The sequence below is a fragment of the Heterodontus francisci genome, chromosome 13, assembly GCF_036365525.1.
Source record: "Heterodontus francisci isolate sHetFra1 chromosome 13, sHetFra1.hap1, whole genome shotgun sequence".
In the NCBI taxonomy this organism is placed as follows: domain Eukaryota; kingdom Metazoa; phylum Chordata; class Chondrichthyes; order Heterodontiformes; family Heterodontidae; genus Heterodontus; species Heterodontus francisci.
Window position 1 is genome coordinate 85,554,271 of NC_090383.1, and position 22,060 is coordinate 85,576,330.

At 38.1% G+C, this 22,060-nt stretch overlaps 2 protein-coding genes across 4 annotated transcripts in view; one reads left to right on the forward strand and one right to left on the reverse strand.

The window, feature by feature from the left end:
* Positions 1-20,142, forward strand: si:ch211-51e12.7 (uncharacterized protein LOC336335 homolog). Of its 2 annotated transcripts, none has more exons than XM_068045103.1 (6): positions 1-196; positions 4,534-4,574; positions 5,674-5,847; positions 9,548-9,694; positions 13,405-13,512; positions 15,420-20,142. In XM_068045103.1, the coding sequence occupies exons 2-6, from the start codon at positions 4,534-4,536 to the stop codon at positions 15,421-15,423; spliced, it is 474 nt and encodes a 157-aa protein (XP_067901204.1). In that variant the 5' UTR covers positions 1-196; the 3' UTR covers positions 15,424-20,142. The 2 variants fall into 2 exon arrangements, with proteins under 2 accessions (XP_067901204.1, XP_067901203.1); XM_068045102.1 differs by lacking the exon at positions 15,420-20,142 and adding an exon at positions 13,802-14,552.
* The window catches only part of mrps10 (mitochondrial ribosomal protein S10), a 23,203-nt gene continuing 20,255 nt past the window's right edge, over positions 19,113-22,060 (reverse strand). For both annotated transcript variants that reach the window (XM_068045100.1, XM_068045101.1), the window contains one exon: positions 19,113-22,025. In XM_068045100.1, the coding sequence (XP_067901201.1) occupies positions 21,939-22,025 (87 nt within the window). In that variant the 3' untranslated portion in view covers positions 19,113-21,938. The remainder of the gene's footprint in view (positions 22,026-22,060) is intronic.

Consider the following 22,060-nt stretch of genomic DNA (forward strand, 5'->3'; position numbering starts at 1 on the left):
GACTCCGAGTGCCAGGTTTGCTTGAGCTGTCATGTAACTCGCCATTTTGTGGTCGCTGGTCACGATTAGTTTGCTTTATGGGGGCTTTTCTTTGGAATTAAAATACGTTTATAAACCGCCTGGGGTTTCACTCGAGGGAACTTTAATAAAAATAAAGAGCGCACGATTTACCTATAATCCCACCTGCACAGTGGAGGCAAGTATGCAACAGAGTGCCTTTCTCATTCTTTATGTCGCTGTCCGAGTGGTGCGAAGGGGTTACAGCTAAGGCCGAGGTGGTTCTCAATGTGGTTCTTTGTGTTGTGATCTCACTGACTGAAACCCATTCGGGACGGAGAAGAATCAAACAAACTTTTCTCATGTTTGTGAAAATTTCCGGGTCCTTTGTAAATATCAGTAATATCGTCCGTTACAAATTTGACATATTTTTCATTTAAAAGAATATGACCATTGATGCTCTTAGTCAGAAAGCAGAGAGAATGTATTAATAATGCGTTCTAGACCCGGTTATTTTATTCAATTATCTTAAGTGTCAAGACAGCAACAGTAAAATAGGTTTCCCTTCCCGCTCACTTCTCCACAGTTGACATCAATCATTTCACATTTCCTTAAATATAAATAGATTGTTATCGATAACCTAGAATTAGATTTTCTCCATTGTTGTGCGGCCCTAAATTCAATTTACTTGTCTCCCTTTCGTCAACCCCAAAGATTGCTGCTGCTCCTGTAAATCGGGCATATACTGATGTCGAAAAACTCAAGTTTTGTTTTTCACTCCATTTACTTTTTCTGTAAACCTTTAGAATAAATGTAATAGTTGATTTAAATATTTAACTCAATTTACATTCTTAAGCAATTCCATAAAACAAAATTTCTACTATCATCTCTCGAAACCTGTTATATACCTATCTCCTTTTTTTGTGATTGACACTTTTGCCCCACCCTTCCACCCCAATTTCAGATACCAGGTATGATAGGTGTGTGGCTTTCTTGGCCTCAAATTGAAAATGTTGTGCTGCTACTTCTGACATGGACTCCTGTGAACATCTCTCTAATACCGCATTCACTCTAATTCTAATCCATGTGTTGGAGCCTCAATGATTTACAATGTATGTTAAGGATTGTAAAGGGACAGAGTGTACTGTAGATAAAATTTGCTGATGATAGATGGGAAAGCAAGTTGTGAGGAGGATACAAAGAATCTGCAAAGGGAAAAAGATAGGTTAAGTGAATGGGCAAAAAATTGGCAGATAAAGATAATGTGAGAAAATGTGAGGTTATCCACTTTGGTAGGAAGAATAGGAAAGCAGAATATTATTTTAAATGGGGAGAGACTATAGAATATTTCAGTACAGGGGGATCTGGGTGTCTTACATAAATCACAAAGTTAATATACAGGTGCAGCAAGTAATTAGGAAGGCAAATAGAACGTTGGCCTTTACTATAAGGGGAATGGAATATAAAAGTAGGAAAGTCTTGCTACAAATACACAGGGTGTTGGTGAGACCACACATATAGTACTGTGTACAGTTTTGGTCTCCTTAATTAAGGAGGGATGTACTTGCATTGAAGACAGTTCAGAGAAGGTTCATGAGGTTGATTCCTGGGATGAAGGGTTGTCTTACGAGGAAAAGTTGAGCAGGTTGGGCCTGTACTCATTGGAGTTTATAGGAATGAGAGGTGAACTTATTGCAACATACAAGATTCCAAGGAGGTTTGACACTGTAGATGCTGAGAGGAGGTTTCCCTTTTTGGGGGAATCTAGAACTAGCGGGCAGAATTTCAGAATAAGATGGAGATGAGGAGGAATTTCTTCTCTGAGGGTTTTTAATCTTTGTAATTCTCTACTTCAGTGAGCAGTGGAGGCTGGGCCATTGAATATATTCAATGCTGAGATAGATTTTTATCTACAAGGGAGCCTAGGGTTATAGGGGCTGGCAGAAAAGTGGAGTTGAGGCCACAATCAGATCAGCCATGACCTTATTGAATGCCGAAATCCTATTTCTTGTGTTCTTATGCTACTGGATAGTTTCTCTCCCATCTCCATGTCGCTACACACTCTCTCGACTCATGTCTTCCATGAGACCATCTTCTGCCCCCTCAATTTCCTCCTCACGTAACATGTAACCACAGTCAATTACCTCTCCTGGACGCCTTGCTAGCTGTCATTGTTAATGGTGCAGTGTGCTCGTCGAACCACCATCTGCCAACTATCATTAACACCCCTCAAAAAAATCCCCAAACTATCCATCCTCTTTAACTGCCACACCCATCTCTAACCTTCCCTTCCTTTCAAAGGTCTTCAAACATGTTGTCCCCAATCAGCTCTCTGTGCCATTCTGCCAAAATGCCTTATTAGAATCCTAATAGTCCACCTTCTGCTAATCTCACAGGTTTCAAGACCACAATGACATCTCTATAGCTATGATTCATGATCCTGCCTTGTCTTCATTAATCTCTCCACGACATTTGATATGGTCAGTTATACTGCCATCCTCCATTGAAAAAAGAATTTGCATATATATATAAAGCACCTTTAAAGATTTTACAATGTCCCAGAAAAACTCTCGGCCAATTAAGCACTTTGAAATGTAGTCACTGCAGTACTGTAGGCAAACGTAGAAGCCAATTTGTGCACCACAAGATCCCACAAACAGCAATGAAATAAATATTCAGGTAATCTGGTTTTTAATTATGTTGCTTGAGATAAAGATGTTGACCAGGACATTGGGTGAACTCCCCTGCTTTTCTAGTAGTGGCTTGGCATCTTTATCCAATTGAGAGGGAAGATTAGGCCTTACTTTAATGCCGCTTCTCCTTTATAATAGTGTTTGGTACCACACTTAAGTGTCAGTGTATACTATGTGCTCAAATGTATCGAGTGGGGCTTGAACCCACAAGTTTCTGACTCAGGCCAGACTGCTACTATTGTGCCACAGCTGAAGGCAGTATTTATTGCCCATGCCTTGTTGGCCTACCAGCATTAAGAGTCAACTATGTATTCAGTGCACCATTGTTTAATTAAGCATGCACACTACCTTGCTGTATGATTTGTATTCTATATGCCAAGCTAATCTTTAACTTCCCATCTATCTCTCTGCTAAGCTAATTTTTAACTTCCCAATTAACACTCTATCTGTTTTACCCCAACAGGGTCCCTTAGAGGTAGAGACAGGAGAAATTATAATGGGGACCAAAAGAAATGGCAGAGATGTTAAACAAATGTTTTGTAGCTGTCTTCACAGTAGAAGACACAAAACATAACGGAAATAGTGGGGAACCGAAGATCTAATGAGAGTGAGGAATTTAAAAGTATTAATATTAGTAACAAAAAAATTCCTTGAGAAATTAATGGGACAAAAAGCTGATAAAACTCCTGGATCTGATGGTCTACATCGTAGGGTTTTAAAAGAGGTGGCTGCAAAGATAGTGCATGCATTGATTTTGATCTTGCAGAATTTCCTAGATGCTAGGACTGGCCAGATGGTGTCCTGTTTGACTCAAAGCTGAGCTTCAAGTGTTCAGTCCTATCCATCAGTCAGTTCATTTTTTTTTTCTACCTTCGCAAAATTGCATGGCTCTGCCCCTCTCAGTTCTGTTGCAACTGAAATTCTTGCTTTGTCACTATTAGAGTCCATTTTTCAAATCTTTTTGCTGCCTTCCTATTATGCACCATTCAGCTGTAACTTATCTAACACTAAGCTGCCTGTATTCTGCCAGATAAACAGTCCATCTTGTTTGCCTTCTACCATCTTGCAATGGAGGAAGTTGGGGCAGAGATTGGTGATGAAGCAGAGGTGGCATGTAGCTTGGGTGTCATTAGTATACTTGTCAAAACTGATACCATGCTTCTGGTAACATTACAAAGGGGTAGCTTGAAAATGGTGACGAAGAGAGAGCCAAGATTGGAATACTTGGATACACCAGGAACAGACATGCAAGGAGAAGCCAGTTGAGGCAATGGAATGTCTATGATACAGCAGTAAGGAATTGAACCAACAAAGAATAATGCCGCAAATATGAACTTTGGAGAAGAAACAATCAAGGACAATGGATTGGGTTGGCCATGTTAATGATTGTGGGATGGTTGAGGAGGAGTAGTTAACATTGGTCACAATTACGTAGGATGTCAGTGACTTTGACAAGTGTTTATGTACTGTGAGTAGGACAAAAACATGGTTAAGGGCTTTGAACAGTAAGTTGTGAGGAAGCTGGGACCATAGTTGAAACACAATGGTGTTCCATAACTTTAGAAAGAAATGGAAAGTTAAAGAAAGCAGTAGTTGGAGATAATGGAATGATTGAGAGAAGAGTTTTTTGAGGGGATTGTTGATTGTAGTTTTCAGAGATGTGGGATTGACTCAGGATAGAGCCAGGTTGATACTACTGAAATTGGGTGGTAAGAAGCTGGGACAACACTCATCACAAGGCTAGAAAGAGTGCATTTTTGTGATGGGGCTCAGATGGGAGCTCATTGTCTTGGTTAATACATCACCAAAGCTAACTTGATTTTTTTTAAAATTTGATTTGCAGATGGATTTTGATGAACAGACTGGTGGTAGTAACTATGTTAGGTAAGCTAATGTGCAGAAATATGGCTTTGAACATTTTGATGTAAATAGTGGGTTGGTAAAAGGAAGTATGGTAAAATTCCATTTGAAACAAGGTTTAAAATAAAGGCTCAACACATAACAGGTTGAGAAGTCATGTAAAAACACAGTCGTTTTCTGGTAATCAAGTGAAACCAGATGACTGATTCTGAAAGATGGCGTGGATTAATTTGTGGCCAACTTGGAGTGACCACATCACTAAAGTGTGTTAATAGCATTAGTGTCTAGATTTGGGGCCAGTAGTTAGTTGCAGTAAAAGCACCAATCTGAATTACTGCAGTCCCTGTAGTGTATTATGCACATTTCAAAAACTTGGCTTTCACATCTATTATGTCACCTAATGACCATTATAAGCCATGCAAACTCTCTCCTTTGGTTTAATATCATCCACTCAATCAGATGTTTGCCTTAGAATCACTCTTATTAGATACAAATTCCTGTTTGGGGCATTTTAGAGGTTTTTAACTAGTTGTACATCATGTAAAAAGTTCTTGAGGGTGGGATGTTACAAACTTGCTTGTGTTTGAGGAAATGTCATCATATCAAATAACATGCATATCCATAAATTATGAGATGTAATGAGCTAAGCATTTCAACACTATAGTGAGATCCACAAACTTATGCTATTTTAAGATATTTTGAAAACAAATGTTATTTTACAAACCATTCTGTACTTAAGTGAAGTCTTTGTTTTCATATTTACTTAATATTTTGAGTACTGAAAAATACCTATGAACCATAAAAATAGTGCACTACTTTTGTTTCTTCTGAGCTAAATGGCTAAAAATGTGCATTTGTTTGCTGACCAATTTCTAAGAAATGTATTCAGGATAATTGCATTTGGATGTGAGAAAATACTTATGGTTTAACTTTTTATGCCAAGTTGGATAGTTGAAGAAATTAACTTACTAATTAGTTCCATTTTACAATGGTACTGTAGGGACTTATTTATTAACAGTCCAAGTCTCTGAACATTTTCTGCTGTTTGGATTATAGTGCCATTTTATACTCAATATAATGTGCAGCATAGAGGAATAAAATGTAACGCTACTATTTTGAGCAGGGGCAGAGGAGGTAAAGGAAGAGGAAAAGTTGGACGGATGGCTAGAGGTGGCAGAGGAAGGGGCAGCAGAGGTGTTTTTGGAGGACCTAAGGACCTCGGGCCACCGAGTGGAGATGGATCATCTGGCAGATTTGGGCGAGGACAAGCAGCTGCTAATGGATTTGGCTCCGCAAGGTATTTCTGTTATTTTCCAATTTCTTCTCCCTCCTATCCTTAGGATGATGATTTGATCTGGGTATACCTCCAGAAGCCTTCAGTACCTCATCTAAGTGAATATTCTTTGTTGGTGAACATGGACAGTTATGTGTTGGTAGCGAATTTGACTTGGGGCCATGTCAGCCTTTCCCTCAGTCAACAGTCTATACACGTGTATTTGCAGAAGATTACTTGATGGTGATCAGAAGAGGAGGGGAGTTGTCAATATGTCTTTTCCCCAGGGACAAAAGCTAATTATGTATGTCTGTCAATCAGCCCTAGTCATGACAATGTAATTCGACAGATCGGGGATCAGGCATAGTCTCAATGAATATAAATGAACTTGAGGAATATAAACGCCACTGGAAAAGTGGTCCAAGTGTGGCGAACTAGAGAAGTAAAAGATATTGCTGGATTAAAAGAGGCTTACAGTGTTGTTAAAAAGAGTAGTAAGCCTGAAGATTGGGAGGGTTTTAAAAATCAATAAAGGATGACCAAGAATTGATAAAGAGGGATAAAATAGAATGAGTAAACTAGCAAGAAATATAAAAACAAATTTTAAGAGTTTCTACAAGTATATTAAAAAGAAGAGATTCGCAATTGTTCTATTGGATCTATTGTTAAAATGAGTAGTGACAAACTTAGTTGATGCTGGTGAGGTTCAGTACCTTTTTCTTCCCTCAGTATGCAAAATCATTTCCAACAGGGTTAACGGAGCACAATAAATGTAAGCATGTATTCTAGCATTGTACAAATTTTCGGAGCACAGAATGTCTCCTTTTTATATCTCCTTCCTATACCTCCTTCCTTTAACAAGCTTGAATTTATCTCTTTTCCCTTTACACCTGACCTCACATGATACTTATTCTCAGTAATTTTTCATCGGTTCCCAGACTGACCATACTCCTTTCCCTTATCTGCCTGTTTTTATTTTCTCATCAATCTAATTTCTGTGTGAAAATTACACAGCCACAGATACAGTCTCAGTAACCCTCTTATTTATCAAACTTCTTCAGTCGGGGCCACTTTCAGACTTTCAAGGTCCAGCCACAATGTCTTATTTAGTACACCATTGTTTAATTAAGCATATACACTATCTTGCAGTATGATTTCTATTCTATAAGCCAAGCTAATCTTTAAATTCCATCAACCTCTCTGCTAAGCTAATTTTTAGCTTCCCAATTACCTCTCTACCTCTTCTACCCCATGTTTGAATAGCGTCCCTTAGGAGCAGAGACAGGAGAAATTATAATAAAATAAATCGCAGAGATGTTAAGCAAATATTTTGTAGCTGTCTTCACAATAGAAGACACAAAAAAACAATGGAAATAACGGGGAACCGAAGATCGAATGAGAATGAGGAATTTAACAGAATATTAGTAACAAAAAAGTACTGGAAAAATTAATGGGACTAAAAGCTGACAAATCCTCAGGTTTTAGAAGAGGTGACTGCAGAAATAGTCCATGCATTGGTTTTGATCTTCCAGAACTCCCTAGGTTCTGGAACAGTCCCAGTGGATTGGAAGGTAGCAAATTTCACAAACCTGAAATGCTAACTCTCTCAACACAAATGCTGTCTGACCTGCTGAGTATTTCCAGCATTTTCTGTTCTCATTTGAGTTCCAGCATCCGCAGTATTTTGCCACTATTATAGAAAATTTAACCCACTTTTCAAGAAAGGAGCAAAGCGGAAACAGAACTATACGCCAATTTACCTGCTATAAGAAGTAGGGAAAATGCTAGAATCTGTTGGTAACGGGGCACTTAGAAAATCATTATATGATTAGGCAAAATCAACACGGTCTTATGAAAAAGAGATTTTATTTGACAACTCTATTAGAGTTTTTTGAGAATGCAACTATCAGGGGAACCAATGGATATAGTATATTTGGATTTTCAGAAGGCATTAGTTAAGTTGCCACACAAGAGGTTGTTACACAAGTTTAGGGCTTATTAGATTGCGGGTAATGTATTAGCATGGATTGAGGATTAGTTGACAACAGAAAACAAAGAAACAGATGAGGAGAAATTTTCTCTGAGGGTCATGAGTCTTTGGAACTCTCTTCCTCAAAAAGCAGTGGAAGCAGAGCCTTTGAATATTTTTAAGGCAGAGGTAGATAGATTCTTGATAAACTGGAGGGGAGGGGAGCGAAAGGGTATTGGGGGCAGGCGGGAATGTGGTGTTGAGGTTATAGTCAGATCAGCCATGATCTTCTTGAATGGCGCAGCAGGCTTGAGAGGCCGAGTGGCCTACTCCTGCTCCTAATTTGTATGTAAATGGAGGTCTGCAACGATTAGTGCTTGAACCTCGGCTATTTTCAACCTGTTTCAATGACTTGGATGAGTATCATATATCCAAGTTTGATGAAAGCTCGGTCGGAAAGCAAGTTGTGAGGAGGATGCAAAGAGGCTGCGAACACATATAGAATAGTTAATTGATTGGTCAAGAAGGTGGCAGATGGAGTATAGTGTGGAGAAATGTGAAATTAGCAACTTTGCCAGGAAGCATAGAAAAGCAGAATTTTTTTAAAAAGTGAGAGATTAATAGATGATATTCAGAGGAATTCGGATGTCCTTGTACATGAATCACAGAAAGTTAGCATGCACGCAAAGCAAGCAATTAAAAAGGTAAATGGTATGTTAGCCTTTATTGCAAGGGGGTTGGAATATAAGTATAAGGAAGTCTTGCTACAATTATATAGAGCTTTGGTGAGACCACACCTGGAGTACTGTGTACAGTTTTGACCTCCTTACCTAATGGAGGATATACTTGCCTGAGAGGGGGTGTAACAAAAGTTCATTAGATTGATTCCTGGGTTGCGAGGGCTGTCCTTTGGGAGAATTAGAGTAGAATGGGCCTATATTCTCTGACGTTTGGAAGAAAGAGAGGTGATCTCATAGGAATATATAAAATTATTAGATGTCTTGACAGATGCAGAAAGGCTGTTTCTCATGGCTGGGGTGTCAGAAATATTGAAGTCTCAAAATAAGGGATCAGCCATTTAGGAGAAAATTTCTTCACTCATGGGGTTGTGAATATTTGGAATTCTCTATCTCAATAGAGAGTTGTGGCAGTCGTTGAGCATATTCAAGACTGAGATCAATGATGTTTGGTCACTAAGGAAATTAAGGGATGTGGGGATAGAACGGGCAAGTGGAGTTGATGTAAAAGATCAGCCATCATCTTACTGAATGGCGGAGAAGGCTCGAGTGACTGTATGGCCTACTCCTGATCCGATTTCTTATGTTCTTATGGTCTGTATGAATCACTGGCAAGCCATGTGGTCCATTTACCCAATGAAACATTGTTTTGTGTCATTGAGAATCATAGAATCTTACAGCAGTAGGAGGCTATTAAGACCAAATGTACAGGATGTTTTGACTCCTTTCATCCTGATTGCCAAAACTTTTAACACTACTCATTTTAATTGTAACATGTAAAATACTTAAAATTATATCATTTTGTTGGAGCAGATTAGAGGGAGCTTCAGAATGCTCCTTACTGATTGGAGTAAGAACAGTAAGTTCTGTTTTCTTGGTGCTAACATCCCTTACTTTGATTAACACAGAAAAAAGAGGGTTTAATTTTAACAATGATTTTATGATCAGTGTTAAAATTGTTAACTTTGTTTGAATTGTGCTTACTCATTTGAGAGTTAAAATTATGTTTCTGTTTTAGACGTGGTATGGGAAATAGTAGAATGCGTCCATACCCAGATCCTCGAGGTCGAAGAGGTCCGCCTAGGTTTGGACTGCCACTTATGAGGGGAAGGATGGAATGTCCATTTGGTGGACATGGAGATCTGGCTTTCCCTCCCCCACCAAGGTAAGGGACTTGTAGGGAATTGGAAACACTTTGGTGAGAACCAGTGAGCCAGATCATATGCAAGGGCTAAACTAGAACATTTGCAACAGAAATGGTTATTGATGTTTTAATTTGCATTACTGGACAGATTGAAATCTTTAAAACTGAGAGACGTTAAATGGATGAAGCTGGGATGTTGCAAACTGTAATTTAACAGAAGGTGGTGTTTTGAATTCATCTTCTACACAGCCAAGATGGTTATATTGTAAGAGATTCTTCTTTTGAATGGGGCATCTTTCTTGCATTATTAGAATTATCTTATGTCTCCATACAAAATAAGATGCAAAAATCAAAAGAGCTTGAATGTTGTTGACCCTTTAGGCAGATGAAAGCCAGCAGCAAGGCTATTTTCTAAATCTGCAATATGAAATTGCACACAGGTGGCCCATAAAATAGTAGATAAATGAACTTTAGGGCAAAATTGAAGTCTAGTCAGGCACTAGCAACAATCAGTTGGTTTGCCAAGGCCCTATCATGATCAGAGATCTAGAAAGGGTGCTTTTACTATCAAATAGACCCAAATGAAACTGGGTTCAATCCCAAGTCAAGCAGGTTGAAAGTACTCTAAAAATGAATCTCCCCACCACCTTTCTGGACCCTCCATTGTCTCTGTGCTTGTCTGACGTCCATTCTTAGATGAGCCACAATTACCTCCAGTTAAAAGACTTTGGCCCCTGCCAGAAGCTCTGTTCCCTTGCCACAGATTCCATCCCCCTCCCTGGCCCCTGTCTCCGATTGAAGCTGACAATTTTGGCATGCTAATTAACCCGAACTCTCCATCACAAAAACCAGCTTCTACCACATCTCTGATCACCCATCTCTGTCCCTGCCAATCTGCTATTAAAAGATTCATTCATGTCTTTTTCACCTCCATACTCGACTATTCCAATGCTCTCCTAGTCAGTTTCCTATCCTCTATACATTTCCGCTCGTCCAAAACTCTGCTGTCTGTATCCTATCCTCAGCATGTGCTAGGTACCCGTCGCTCCTGCGGTCGCTGACAAATCGATAGGAGATGTCTATGCTGGGGAATAAAACTTTTATTTTGGGCAATTATGTTGACATGAAATCCTACTAGATTAGATATTGGCATAATTGGATACTTGTATGACACCACCCCATCCCCAGTGATGTGCCTCAATGCTATTCTATATCTATTCTGTATTGTGAATTTTTCATAATTTTTACAGCAGCTATCTTCACAGGCGACGGAATGGACTGCCCAAACCCCTTTCGTAGGTTATTCAGTCAGAACTAAATTTGTACAAAAGTCCTAGAGTCGCCGACCTTAGTACACAATCTGCATACATCCTTAAAATAACTTTATCCTTGGTTTTGTTTGCATATACTTATTTTGCTGAATATTTTGTTCTAAATATTGGATATGCTGTTTTAGAAATTTCTGCCAAATTCTGGAATAAGTTGGTACAGGTTAAAAGATTGAAATTACTTACTTTAAACAGCATAAAGTATATGGCAAATTGAACCTTTATGACACTATTTGTAACTATGCTGTTTAATTTGAGTGGCAAAGCCTAGTACACTTCAGGAACCATCACCTGGAGACTTAGCATATTGACTTCAGTACATAAGGACAGAAGTAGATCATTAAACCCCACAAGCCTGTTCCACCATGCAGTTAGATCATGGCTGATCTGTTCCTTAATTCCATTTTCCTGCCTTTGCTTCATGTCCCTTGATAGTCTTACCGGACAAAAATCTGTAGATCCAGTTCTTGAAAATTTCAAATTGATCCAACATCTAAGATGTTTGGAGGAGAGAATTCTAGACTTGCACTACCCTTTGTATGGAAAAAGTGCTTCCTGATTTCACTTGGAAATAGCCTAGCTCTAATTTTATGTTTACGCCCCCTTGTTCTGAAATCGCACACAAGAGGAAATGGGGTAGATCCAGAGAAGATGTCAAATCCCTTTATCATTTTAAGCAACTCAATTAGATTACTATCTTAATCTTCTAAACTCAATGGAATACAAAGTAATTTTGCGCAACCTGTCCTCATAATTTAACTATTCAAACTCTGGTATTCTGGTGAATCAGTGTTCTCCCTTCCAAAGCCAATATATCATTCCTTAGGTTAAATCCTACAGGTTGAATAAGGCTCTGAACAACTGAAGCCTCACTTTTGTATTTCAACCCCCTTGGGATAAAGGCCAACATTCCATTACTACTTTTGACTAGACAAGTAGGAATATTTCAGAAACTATAATAAACCTGTGGGCTGGATTTTAAGAGCCCACTGCCGATCTCGGCGGCTAGCTCAAAAATTGGCAGCCCGCCTAAGAGCCGCAGCTATCTTAGCGCGGCGGCTCATTTAAATAGCCGGGGTGGCCTGCCCCTACAATCACATGGAAGGGTGCGCTGTCTGTCCCCGGCAATGGCGTCAGCTGCCAGTGTGCAGGCACTGGCTTCATCTTTAAAAGCAGCCAGCCCTGTCGGCACATTTTAATTTTTAAATAAGTATCCCCCCAAAATATATCCAATAAATTTTAAACGCCCCTTTTCCACCCAGCCAAAAAACACTTACATTGATGATTTGCCCTCCCACCCCCCCCAAAATACTTACTTTGTAAATATGGCCTTCCCCCCACAGACTACACAAATTTTAAAGTTCAATCTTTCCCACCATCCCCTACACCCATTACATTTATTTGACCCCATCTCCCCCAAACCCCCCCCCCCAATAGAAAATATAAATCTCCCCCCCCCCCCCCCCCCTCCCAACCAGTGTCACGCCACCTTTCCCCAGATGAGGAATTGAAGGCACGGGAGTGCAGGCCACCACGCCGAAGATCGTGGCAGGCCCTCAAGATTGCAGGTGTGTATTTTAATTTATTAATTCCCTTCATTAACATATGTTAATTAGCATCCTCCGCCACGGAGCCTCGCTGTCGCCGGGAGGATCGGGCCAGGGCCTCTTGGCGTTGAGGTCCGTGGCGGGCCTCTTCCGGACCTATTTCAAGACCCCTTTCCCCCGTCGGCTCTGGAGCCCAACAGCGAGGGCTTGGTAAAATGTTTATAATAGTCTCTGCAGAATATTCATTTAATAGTGATGTTCCCAACAAGTGCCTGCTGCTAATTGGGTGCTATTGGTGAAGACAACAGAAGCCTTTTTTTTGTTGGGAAAGATGTTTTAGATAAAGAACTGTGTGGTAAGGTGTATAATTGGAATATTTTAGTAAGAAATCAGTAGACAGAGAGACTCCGCTTTGTAGAGGTATATCACCATTTAGTAGTTTACATAAACTTGAACATTAAGAATGGATTGGACTCATTTCAGTTGTAACAAGTACTGAACTTTTACTATTTTTAGCTGTACTTATACTTTAGTAGTTGTTGGGAGCACAGATTGTTGTGATGTTGCAATGCCAATGTTCTTGAACTTTCTGATGAGGTGATTGAAAATACATGGCTTGCAAGGAATTTTAGCAGAAAAGTTCTATGCTATTACTAAGCAATGAAAATGTTAGCATTTTTATTGCAGGACCGAAGCTGAAATTGGGCCTTTTTAAATATTCTACCTCCCAAATGTGTCTGGTCTCTGTACTCTTGTCCAGATGCTTAGAATTTCACCTTCACCATGGTCCTAGTTTGAATAAAATATGTTTTGATTTGCTTTCTTTGGTCATTAGCATTTGATAATTGTTTTGCAGATTTAGGGGTGGCGGCCCGCCTCCTCCAGGACCAATGTGCTTCAGAGGAAGAACCCCTTTTATTGGAGGTAGAGGCATGCGAAGAGGAGTTTTTTCACCTCGGAGAGGGTAAGTGAAACTGAGGCTTGTGTGGGATTGTTTTTCCCAAAACACTGTAAATTCATTTTCTCTAAGTTAAACAAAATACTTGAATCTATTTTTTGTAATTAGCCCTTCTTGTAGTGAGTAATTTTTTTTGGAAGCCTATAAAAATCTGCATGTCGAATATTTCAAATGACTATTTAGTGTATAAGATTAAAAGTAGTATAACTGTTAGATTTTTATAACTAACTTTATTTTTTTAATGGAAAAGTACACCATAAAACAAAAAAAATTGTGATTTTATCCTTTTACACAGCTTTCACAATGGACCTGGTGCGCCGCTGCCACCTCCGCCACCTGGACGGGGCCAGAGATGGCCTGGACCGCCAGGTGGCAGACACTTTTAAAGCCACTTATTGTTAAATTGTATAGTGGGGTGCACACAAAAAATTGTGAGATGGCCGGACTAGGAACAGCAAATAGTAATGCTGGCAAAGAAACTTAGTTGAGACTTGTCAACAATATTTGCAGCAGCCCTCATGCACCAAATGGCATAAGCCATACAAATACATATTTCTGTGACTCCTTGGACTTTCGAAGCATTGTTTTATATAAGCTGTATGGACTCCTTGCGGTGCCTCATGCTCACAGAAATCTTGAATGATTAAATAACCATTCATCTCTGCCGAGATCAAGCATTTATCTTTGTAAAGAATCATGCAGTCTCCTTTTATGCAGTTTGAAAATATTTTTGTGCAGCTAATTTAGCTTAGGTAGCTGTGATTGTTTTAATAATATTTGTCTAGAAATATTGCTTGTGCATCCTTATTTTATAGAAGTGAAGTGTTTTTAAACTTGAAAATACTGACAGCAAGTAACAATGTAAAGTAAAAGTAGTGAATGGCTGGATGATTCCATACATGGAAAAGAAATCTCACTGTTTTAAGTTTTGAACTGTTAGAAACACTAAATAATGTAACTGAAGTAAATGTGGATCAATGTTACTTTCTGAACCAGAAAGAGCATAATGAAAAACTATTGAGGAAATAAAAAATATTTAAAACAATTGTGAATTTCAAAGGGTTTTAAATTCATTTTCCCAAAATTTATATATACAGCGCAACTCGACCCTTTTGATTTTGTATTTAAACAATAATTGAAGTGTAACATGTTATGTTTGACAAACAAAAATGTTAGAGTTAATGTATCTAACTACATTCATTTGAATATTTTAATGAAGTAATGTATATTAACTTTTACCATATATTCATATGAATATTCTAATGAAAGTGTTATCAGTACTTGGTACAAAGAATTTAATGAACAACTGTAATTCTTTCTAATGTTGCCATATTGGTGGCAGAGAAACATAGCGTAACGACGGAAAAAAGTATTATGGAACAGAGCCTGCCATCTTCCAGGATGATCACAACCTAACTTGCCACTAAAACAGTTCGTTTAACAACGAACCTTGCTAGTTCCCTTTGTGCTGAGGGCTGAATTCTATCTTCTGACCAGTGCGCAGTTCAAGTTAACCTTAGGCTAGCTCTACCCTGGGTCTTAAATCTGCAAGCAGGAATTGTATGTACGAAGAGACAATAATTTGTTAAGGTATGGTTAACTAAATTTTATGTGGGCATGTCCCCCTACCTATCTGGCTTCCAGTAATATATTATTATTAAAAGGTAGCATTAGAAGAGATTAATATTTTAATTTATAGATCTAACCGTTGAAAAAAATCCTTGGGTAATTAAAATGTAGCGATTTTAATGTTGTGCAATTTAAAATTTTCCCCTTTTTTTTAAGCCTTTGATGCAATAAGCCTGTTAACCAATTTTTCTAATTTTCTTCAATATTGCATGTGATTATAAATTTAATTTTAATCACCACCTTTGCTGTGGTGCAAGATTGATGCTGTTGTTGTCTCCTGAAAGGTAACATAGGTAGTGCACCCTGTGTGGCTTACTGGTGATGCTGAGACTGCTGGGAAGCTTGAGCACTGAATTCAGGTGAGAAGTTTTTGCGTAATTATTTTTTTATTTACTGGTGTTACCTGAAGCGGTGCAGAACAATGTTGCTTAGTCCAATTTTGAAGTGGCTGCTGTGCTTTAAACTGCTGTTCTTGCTACAAAGAGTATGATTTTTAAATACCACAAATACTCAGTGGGTAAATTCACTTTATGTTTTGATATTGAACGGTACAGACAGTTAAGAATGCTGATTCGATCACTGTTCTGTGCCCAGGCAGCAGTGGGGCACAACAGTTGGTCAGTAATCCTGACTAGAGAAGTGAGCATATCAACTATTTGCTGCGTCTGTTTGCTATCCATTAGACCCTGTTAGGAAATGTGGAAGTTTGTATTTAAGAAAGGTTTAGAGTGCGTCAAAAAGCAGAGAGATGGACACCAAGTAGGAAAAGGATGAATTTAATAGAGGAGAAAGCATGTTTGAAGAGATGTATTTTAAGGAGGTTTTTGCAAGTGGGAGGGAGGTGGAATGATAAAATAATTTTGGAACTTGAACATCGGGCATAGTATCTGAATTATGGGCCTTTGATGATGGAGTGGGGAACAAGTACCAAACTGGGAGTCAGAGAATTGGAGGGTGTGGAAAGGGACATGTGAATGAAGATCACTTAGACAGGGTGGAGCAGGGCAATGGAGGAAAGTGCAGATGAGAATTTTGATTTATTAAAGCACAGGTATCCAGCAGAGCTGAGCAAGAATAATAGTGATGGTTATGTGAAAAATCGAGTTGTAGACTTTGGATAAGCTGGTTTGTAAACGATCATAGTGGGGTAGCCGATGAGAGCATTTGAGAAGTCAGTTCTCTGGGTGAAGACATAGATTAAGGATTTGGAAGCTTTGAGGCAGACCATGAGCAGGAAGTTGTGGGATAAAAAGCTCAGCTAAAAGTCAAGCATGAAGCTGAGATTGTGTACCACTGGCTTCAGTCAGCTCCAGAGGTACATAGATGCTGGCTGGAGCTGAAAATAATTGTTTGTTTTGGCAACCTTGAGCTGAGGAAATGTTGACTCGTCCAAGAGTTGATGTTGAGTGACAATGGGATTAGGTTTGGCTGTGATGTCCCCAGTGATCAAATAATCTACCAGCACTTACTTTTAGGGTGGACATGAAAATGGCCACTTAACAGAAAAAAAGAGAGAAAAATAAGAAACAGAACACACAGGATAGTAAGAGAGACCCAAAATGTTCCACAATTGTGTTAATAGAGGAAAGGTCAAAGAATGGGCAGGACAGATTATTAAACGTGAACAAGATATGGCAGATACATTAAATAGATTATTCACAATTTTTCACAAAGGGGGACTATAGATAAATACCAACCATGGTAAATAGAACTGAGCAATATGCAAGACATAAAAATTGGAAAATATGTTATGTGGGAACTTGATGGTTTAAACATCCACAAGGCAGCTAGACTTGGAGCCTTCAACAAATTGAATAAATTATATTTTGGTATTTTTAAGAGCTCCAGAACTAGTGGGATAATATTTGAGGGCTGGTGAACAGTAAATGTAATTCCAATATTAAAAGAATTAAGGCACAAAATTAATCATTACAGGTTGGCTTCACATCCAAAGTAGGAAAATGCTTGATGTATTCTACAGGATACTTCAAATGAACATCTAAAACTGCACAGTTATCATAGGAAACAGTTGCATGGTTTTAAAATAAATAATTGTGGCATACAATGTAGGAATTCTTTGAGCAGGTAACTAAGCTAGTGGACATAGATAATCTAGTAGTTGTAATTAATTTGGCTTTTCAAAACATTTGTCAAAGTTCTTCACGAGACAAATGGGGAAATAGCTTATGGCAAAGAGAAATTGTCTAGCTGAATTGAGCATAGATGTAACAGAGGGCAATGATAACTGGTAAATGTTCTTCCTCGGAAAAACAGTTGTGTTCAGTTATGTTATCTTCTAGAATGCCTCTTGTTCACAATATTTATGAATTATATGGAAAGATATCTAGTTTAGTAGCACTTTTTTTTTACATTTGCTGCTGACATAGAAATGCTGGCAAATAATGAATAGGAAGAGTGAACATTTGGAACAGTTAATAAATGTGTATAGCATGAAGGGGGCCTATTTAAGATAAGCTCGTGAGAATTATGGGGTTAGGTTAAATTTAGCCCTGGAATACAACAGCTGCTTTCCTAAAAGCATTAAACACTGGGAAGAGTGATCCAGCTAACAAAAAATGAATTAATTAATAAGATGGCTGATGCAGAGTCTGAAAAAGAGGATTTGCATTCTAGAGATAATAACACTGCTCAATATTTATTTCTACTTGGATAGAGGAAGGAAATTGTTCAACTGAGAAATCAAGAGTGGAGGTTGAGAAGTCCATATTGGAGTAATCGATAAATTACTCTTTGTTCGTGAGATGCAATGGCTTCCTGGACAAAATAGCATCCTTTCACTCCGGCAGTAATTATGAATGATACTAAGAGGCTACAGCTGGTAGTGGAAATATGCCCTAGATTGATTGCCATTTGGAAGGGAGAGGAAGTTAGGCCAAAGAGAACAAATGGGACACTTTTGCTGTGTTCATCCTTATTTTGTTTGGACAAGTATATTTGTTATCTCCTCACAAAAAAGTCATAGGCTGTGAAGTTAGAGAAAGTAATATGAATGAACGTATATAATTTTTAAAAAGGAAAAAGAGATCTGTGAAGAATTACATTGGCTTAAGTTGCAGAATGTAGCCAGCCAGAAATGTTTCCAGCCACCATGTCTGTGCTAACAGGCATACCTCTGGTTGCTTCACCCAGGTTTGGAAATAAAAGTGAAACGTCCTCATATTCTAATATTTTGTGTTTGGATGACTAATGTTTTTCAAAGCATCTGATAATGGTTCTATCTGAAGTTGTCAATACTGTGATCTAACTGATACTATTTCTGATGTCTTCTGAGAGTTTGGCAGGAACACAGTATCTGTGAAGATGTCGCTTGGACTTGCAAGAAGAAAAAGATAAGATGGTCTTCTCTGTTTACCACACTGCTTACAGCCCATTACCATTTTTCATTGCATGTAGTCAAAGAAAACAAGTGTTGACTGCACTGCTTTCCACCACCACTCTGCCAAAAAATAATGTGGGGGTTTGGCATTTAGTTGTGCAGGTTAGAAAGGTCACAGGTCAGTGTAGATACCAGTTAATGCAGCAATGGGGGCGATATTAGCATCCCCACATTGAGAGTAATTAATCTGGACAGTTTTACAGTATTATCTGTGATAAAGATGGACTTTGGCTTGACTATAGTGTGTAGTCGATGAATGCTCACTATTCAGAATCTCAAATTAGTTTGTAGAAGGATGATGGTGCCTATAGGATCCACATCTTCAGAAATATAGATGAGGGGAGAAAGTACCAAACAGCCGCACATTTATGGGTGCAAGGGTATAATTAGATGCATAAAATAATGAGTAAATTGGAAACATCTATGAGAAAGATTTGCTTAAAGTGAGAAATAACACTTATTACCGCCAGGTATAGAAAACAGTAATGAATGGTAACATTGTAGTTTACAAAACAGAAAAGAATGAGTGCTGAGTGAACAAATGTTTAAAAGAAATGTGACCTAAAAGGGTTTTTTTGAATACAGTAAAAATTTACTGTTTCCAATACTTGACAGACATTGCAGAGCACGATTACATGAAATTTAAATGAAATATTTAGCTGAAAGGAACACTGAAATTGCTATTGCAATGAGATTCTCTGGCTATCCAGCTTACTGATCTTGAATAATGTTTAATTAGATATGTGTTGCTGCAGATAACTACTAGCTCAACAACCATGCGGAATGAAGGAAGTCCCTGTGTTAAAAACAGTGGAACATTACCAAATACCAGAGAAAAGATTTGAGTACATGTAATGCTTTGAAAGGTACTTTGTTCAACATTTCACAAAGCTAGTTTTCAAAAATTATAAATTCAAAAACTGATCCATTATAATTTTTAAATTTTAAAGTCTTTTAGGTATGTAAAATACACTCTGAAGAGCGCTCTCTCACACAGTGATTAGTTTCTCTTTTAGCCTATAAAACACATCATCAGAAATCATCACAACTGGTGCTTAAATAAAACCAGAAAAGAAAGGAATTAAAGTTGCTGCTTTTGTCAGAACTGTTGATTGTTCGAATACTGTTGAAAGTGTCTAGATTTTAAAATCGATAATGCGATGCTTCATAAAGAAACATTGTGTAAAGATGAACATAATTTTTGAGGAATCTTAATTAAATGTCCATTTTTCGACTAAGTTCTGGAAATAAGATACATCTCATGAAATTTGCCATTTAATATAAATAGTTCTCAAGCTAAAGTATTCAGAATCAGCAGCATAAAATAAAACTAGAAATTTGCGATCTTGATTTTTTCATTTTTAAAGCTTTATTAATTATTCACTATCATAATTAAGCTAATAGCTTTTATGTCCCACATAAGCTTACTTTTAATTTGATTTGACAAATTAACTAGTTTTGCATTGCAAAAGAAGGACATAAGTGTAGAAATGATATCTTATAATAGGAAACTTCCTTCCTGAAGCCTTCTTCCAGACCTGGAAATGGTGAGAAAATTCAGATAACCTTACTGTATGCCACAGGCATTTATATTATGTGGGTGACAAACCTCATGTGAATTAATAAAATCTGTTTTAAAAAATTAACTTGTCTATTTTTGAAGTTAAAATTCCTATTCACATTGAAAAAGGATAAGATTAATTGGCAACAACTTGGTATTCACATATGCAACAGTACAGTGGTTGTGTTATTGGACTCGCAAACTCAAGGGCTGGACTAATAATTAAGAGAACACAGCAATTGGAAAATTTGAATTCCGTTTTTAAAAATCTGGAAATTTCAAACAATAAAAAGCAGCTATCAGTAAAAGTGAACATGAAGCTGTTGGAAAAACTTCACAGATGTCCTTTCGGAAAGGCCTATATGTGACACCAGTCACACACCAACATCGTTGACTCTTAACTGCCCTCCGTGGCCTTGTAATCCATTCAGTAGTATCAAACTACAAGAATAACCATACTGACTGCAGTGTTTTCAAGGAGAAGGCTCACTACCTCCTTTTTGGGACAATTATGGATGGGCAATAAATGCAGGCCTTGCCAGCAACGTCCACATCCTGCGAATGTATTTTAAAAAATGATAACTGGCGGACAACCTCCACTGCAGGTATGGCAATGCCATAGAACTGAGGTTTACAACACAGGCCATTTAGATCATGGGGAGAATTTTATAAGTGTGCTGCAAATCACGGTGGGCATGCTCTGATCTCGGCAGTCTTCCGGCACGGATGCGCCATCGCTGAACCCCTGCAATATTTCGCGCGGGAGTTCATTTAAATGGAGGGGTTGGAGCTGCCGCCCCTGATGGCGTAGATGGGATGGCCGCTCCAGCAACAGCATCCATTGTATTCCTTTAATGAATTTAATGTCCTTTCTATTTGCACCCAAAATAACACATCTAGTAATGTAACTTTGGCTTAGCCAATGTCTTGCACAAATTTATCAATACCTCTTTAGGTACACTGTGCTCCTATTTATCATATTGAAAATGCTGTTGATTTTATTGCTTTATCTATTTGCACTTGTACCTTCAAGGAATTATGTATTTGAGCCTCTCACTGTCTCTGCTAATCCATACACTTCAGTGGCTTCCCAGTGAGTATATACTCCCATTTCCTCACATCTTGACATTAAGTTGCATTTGACACCAGTCTTGTCTATGTATCCCTGAGGCCATTACAGTCTTTGTTTGTTGACCCTACTTTTGTTACAGTTTCACTTTTCTCCTAACACTTGGTCGTTATGTCAAAAGGGCAGTTTCTATAAGTATGTGGAGTTGCCTATGAAACAAAACCATGTGTAGTTGGATAGCACACCACAGCATTAACAATTAACCCTAATTATGATTTATAATACGAGATGAGGCTGAAATTTTCAATATTTGACATAAAATGAAAATTCTGCATTTGTAATGATACTTAGAGCAGCTAGCAAGATTGGTTCAGCTCAAGTATTTCTCCCATTCCTCATCCCTAGCCCTGCTCCCCTGGGCTATTGTCTAGGCAGCTCCAGTTACAAACAACTAAATGTCAATTCCTAGTCATCCCTAATTCAGGTTACTTGGACAAATGCCTAAAGTTTTCATTAATTTACCATCTATTACAAGGGTTTGTTTTAGTAGCTCCACCTTTCACTCTATTTAGTAGTTTATCCAGAATTTGATGTATTTGAGGGTTCTGCCTGCAATAGTAGTGAAATAGTGAACTTTTCCTTTTTTATTCTGTTTTTACGAGATACAGTTTAGATAATCGAGCACAAAGGTAAAACATTGACAAAAATCATGTTTAGTGAGCTATTTTACTTTAAAATAAATAGCTTAAACAGTTACAGGAGAATGTCCATTGGCTTTAATTGTTGAGTTCGCCTTCATCTTTAGAAGAATGTATGCTCCAAACAGGTTTTTTAATATGTTCAGGTATCTTTTCTAACATTGTCTGAAAAGGGAGAAACATTTTATAAGTTACAGACA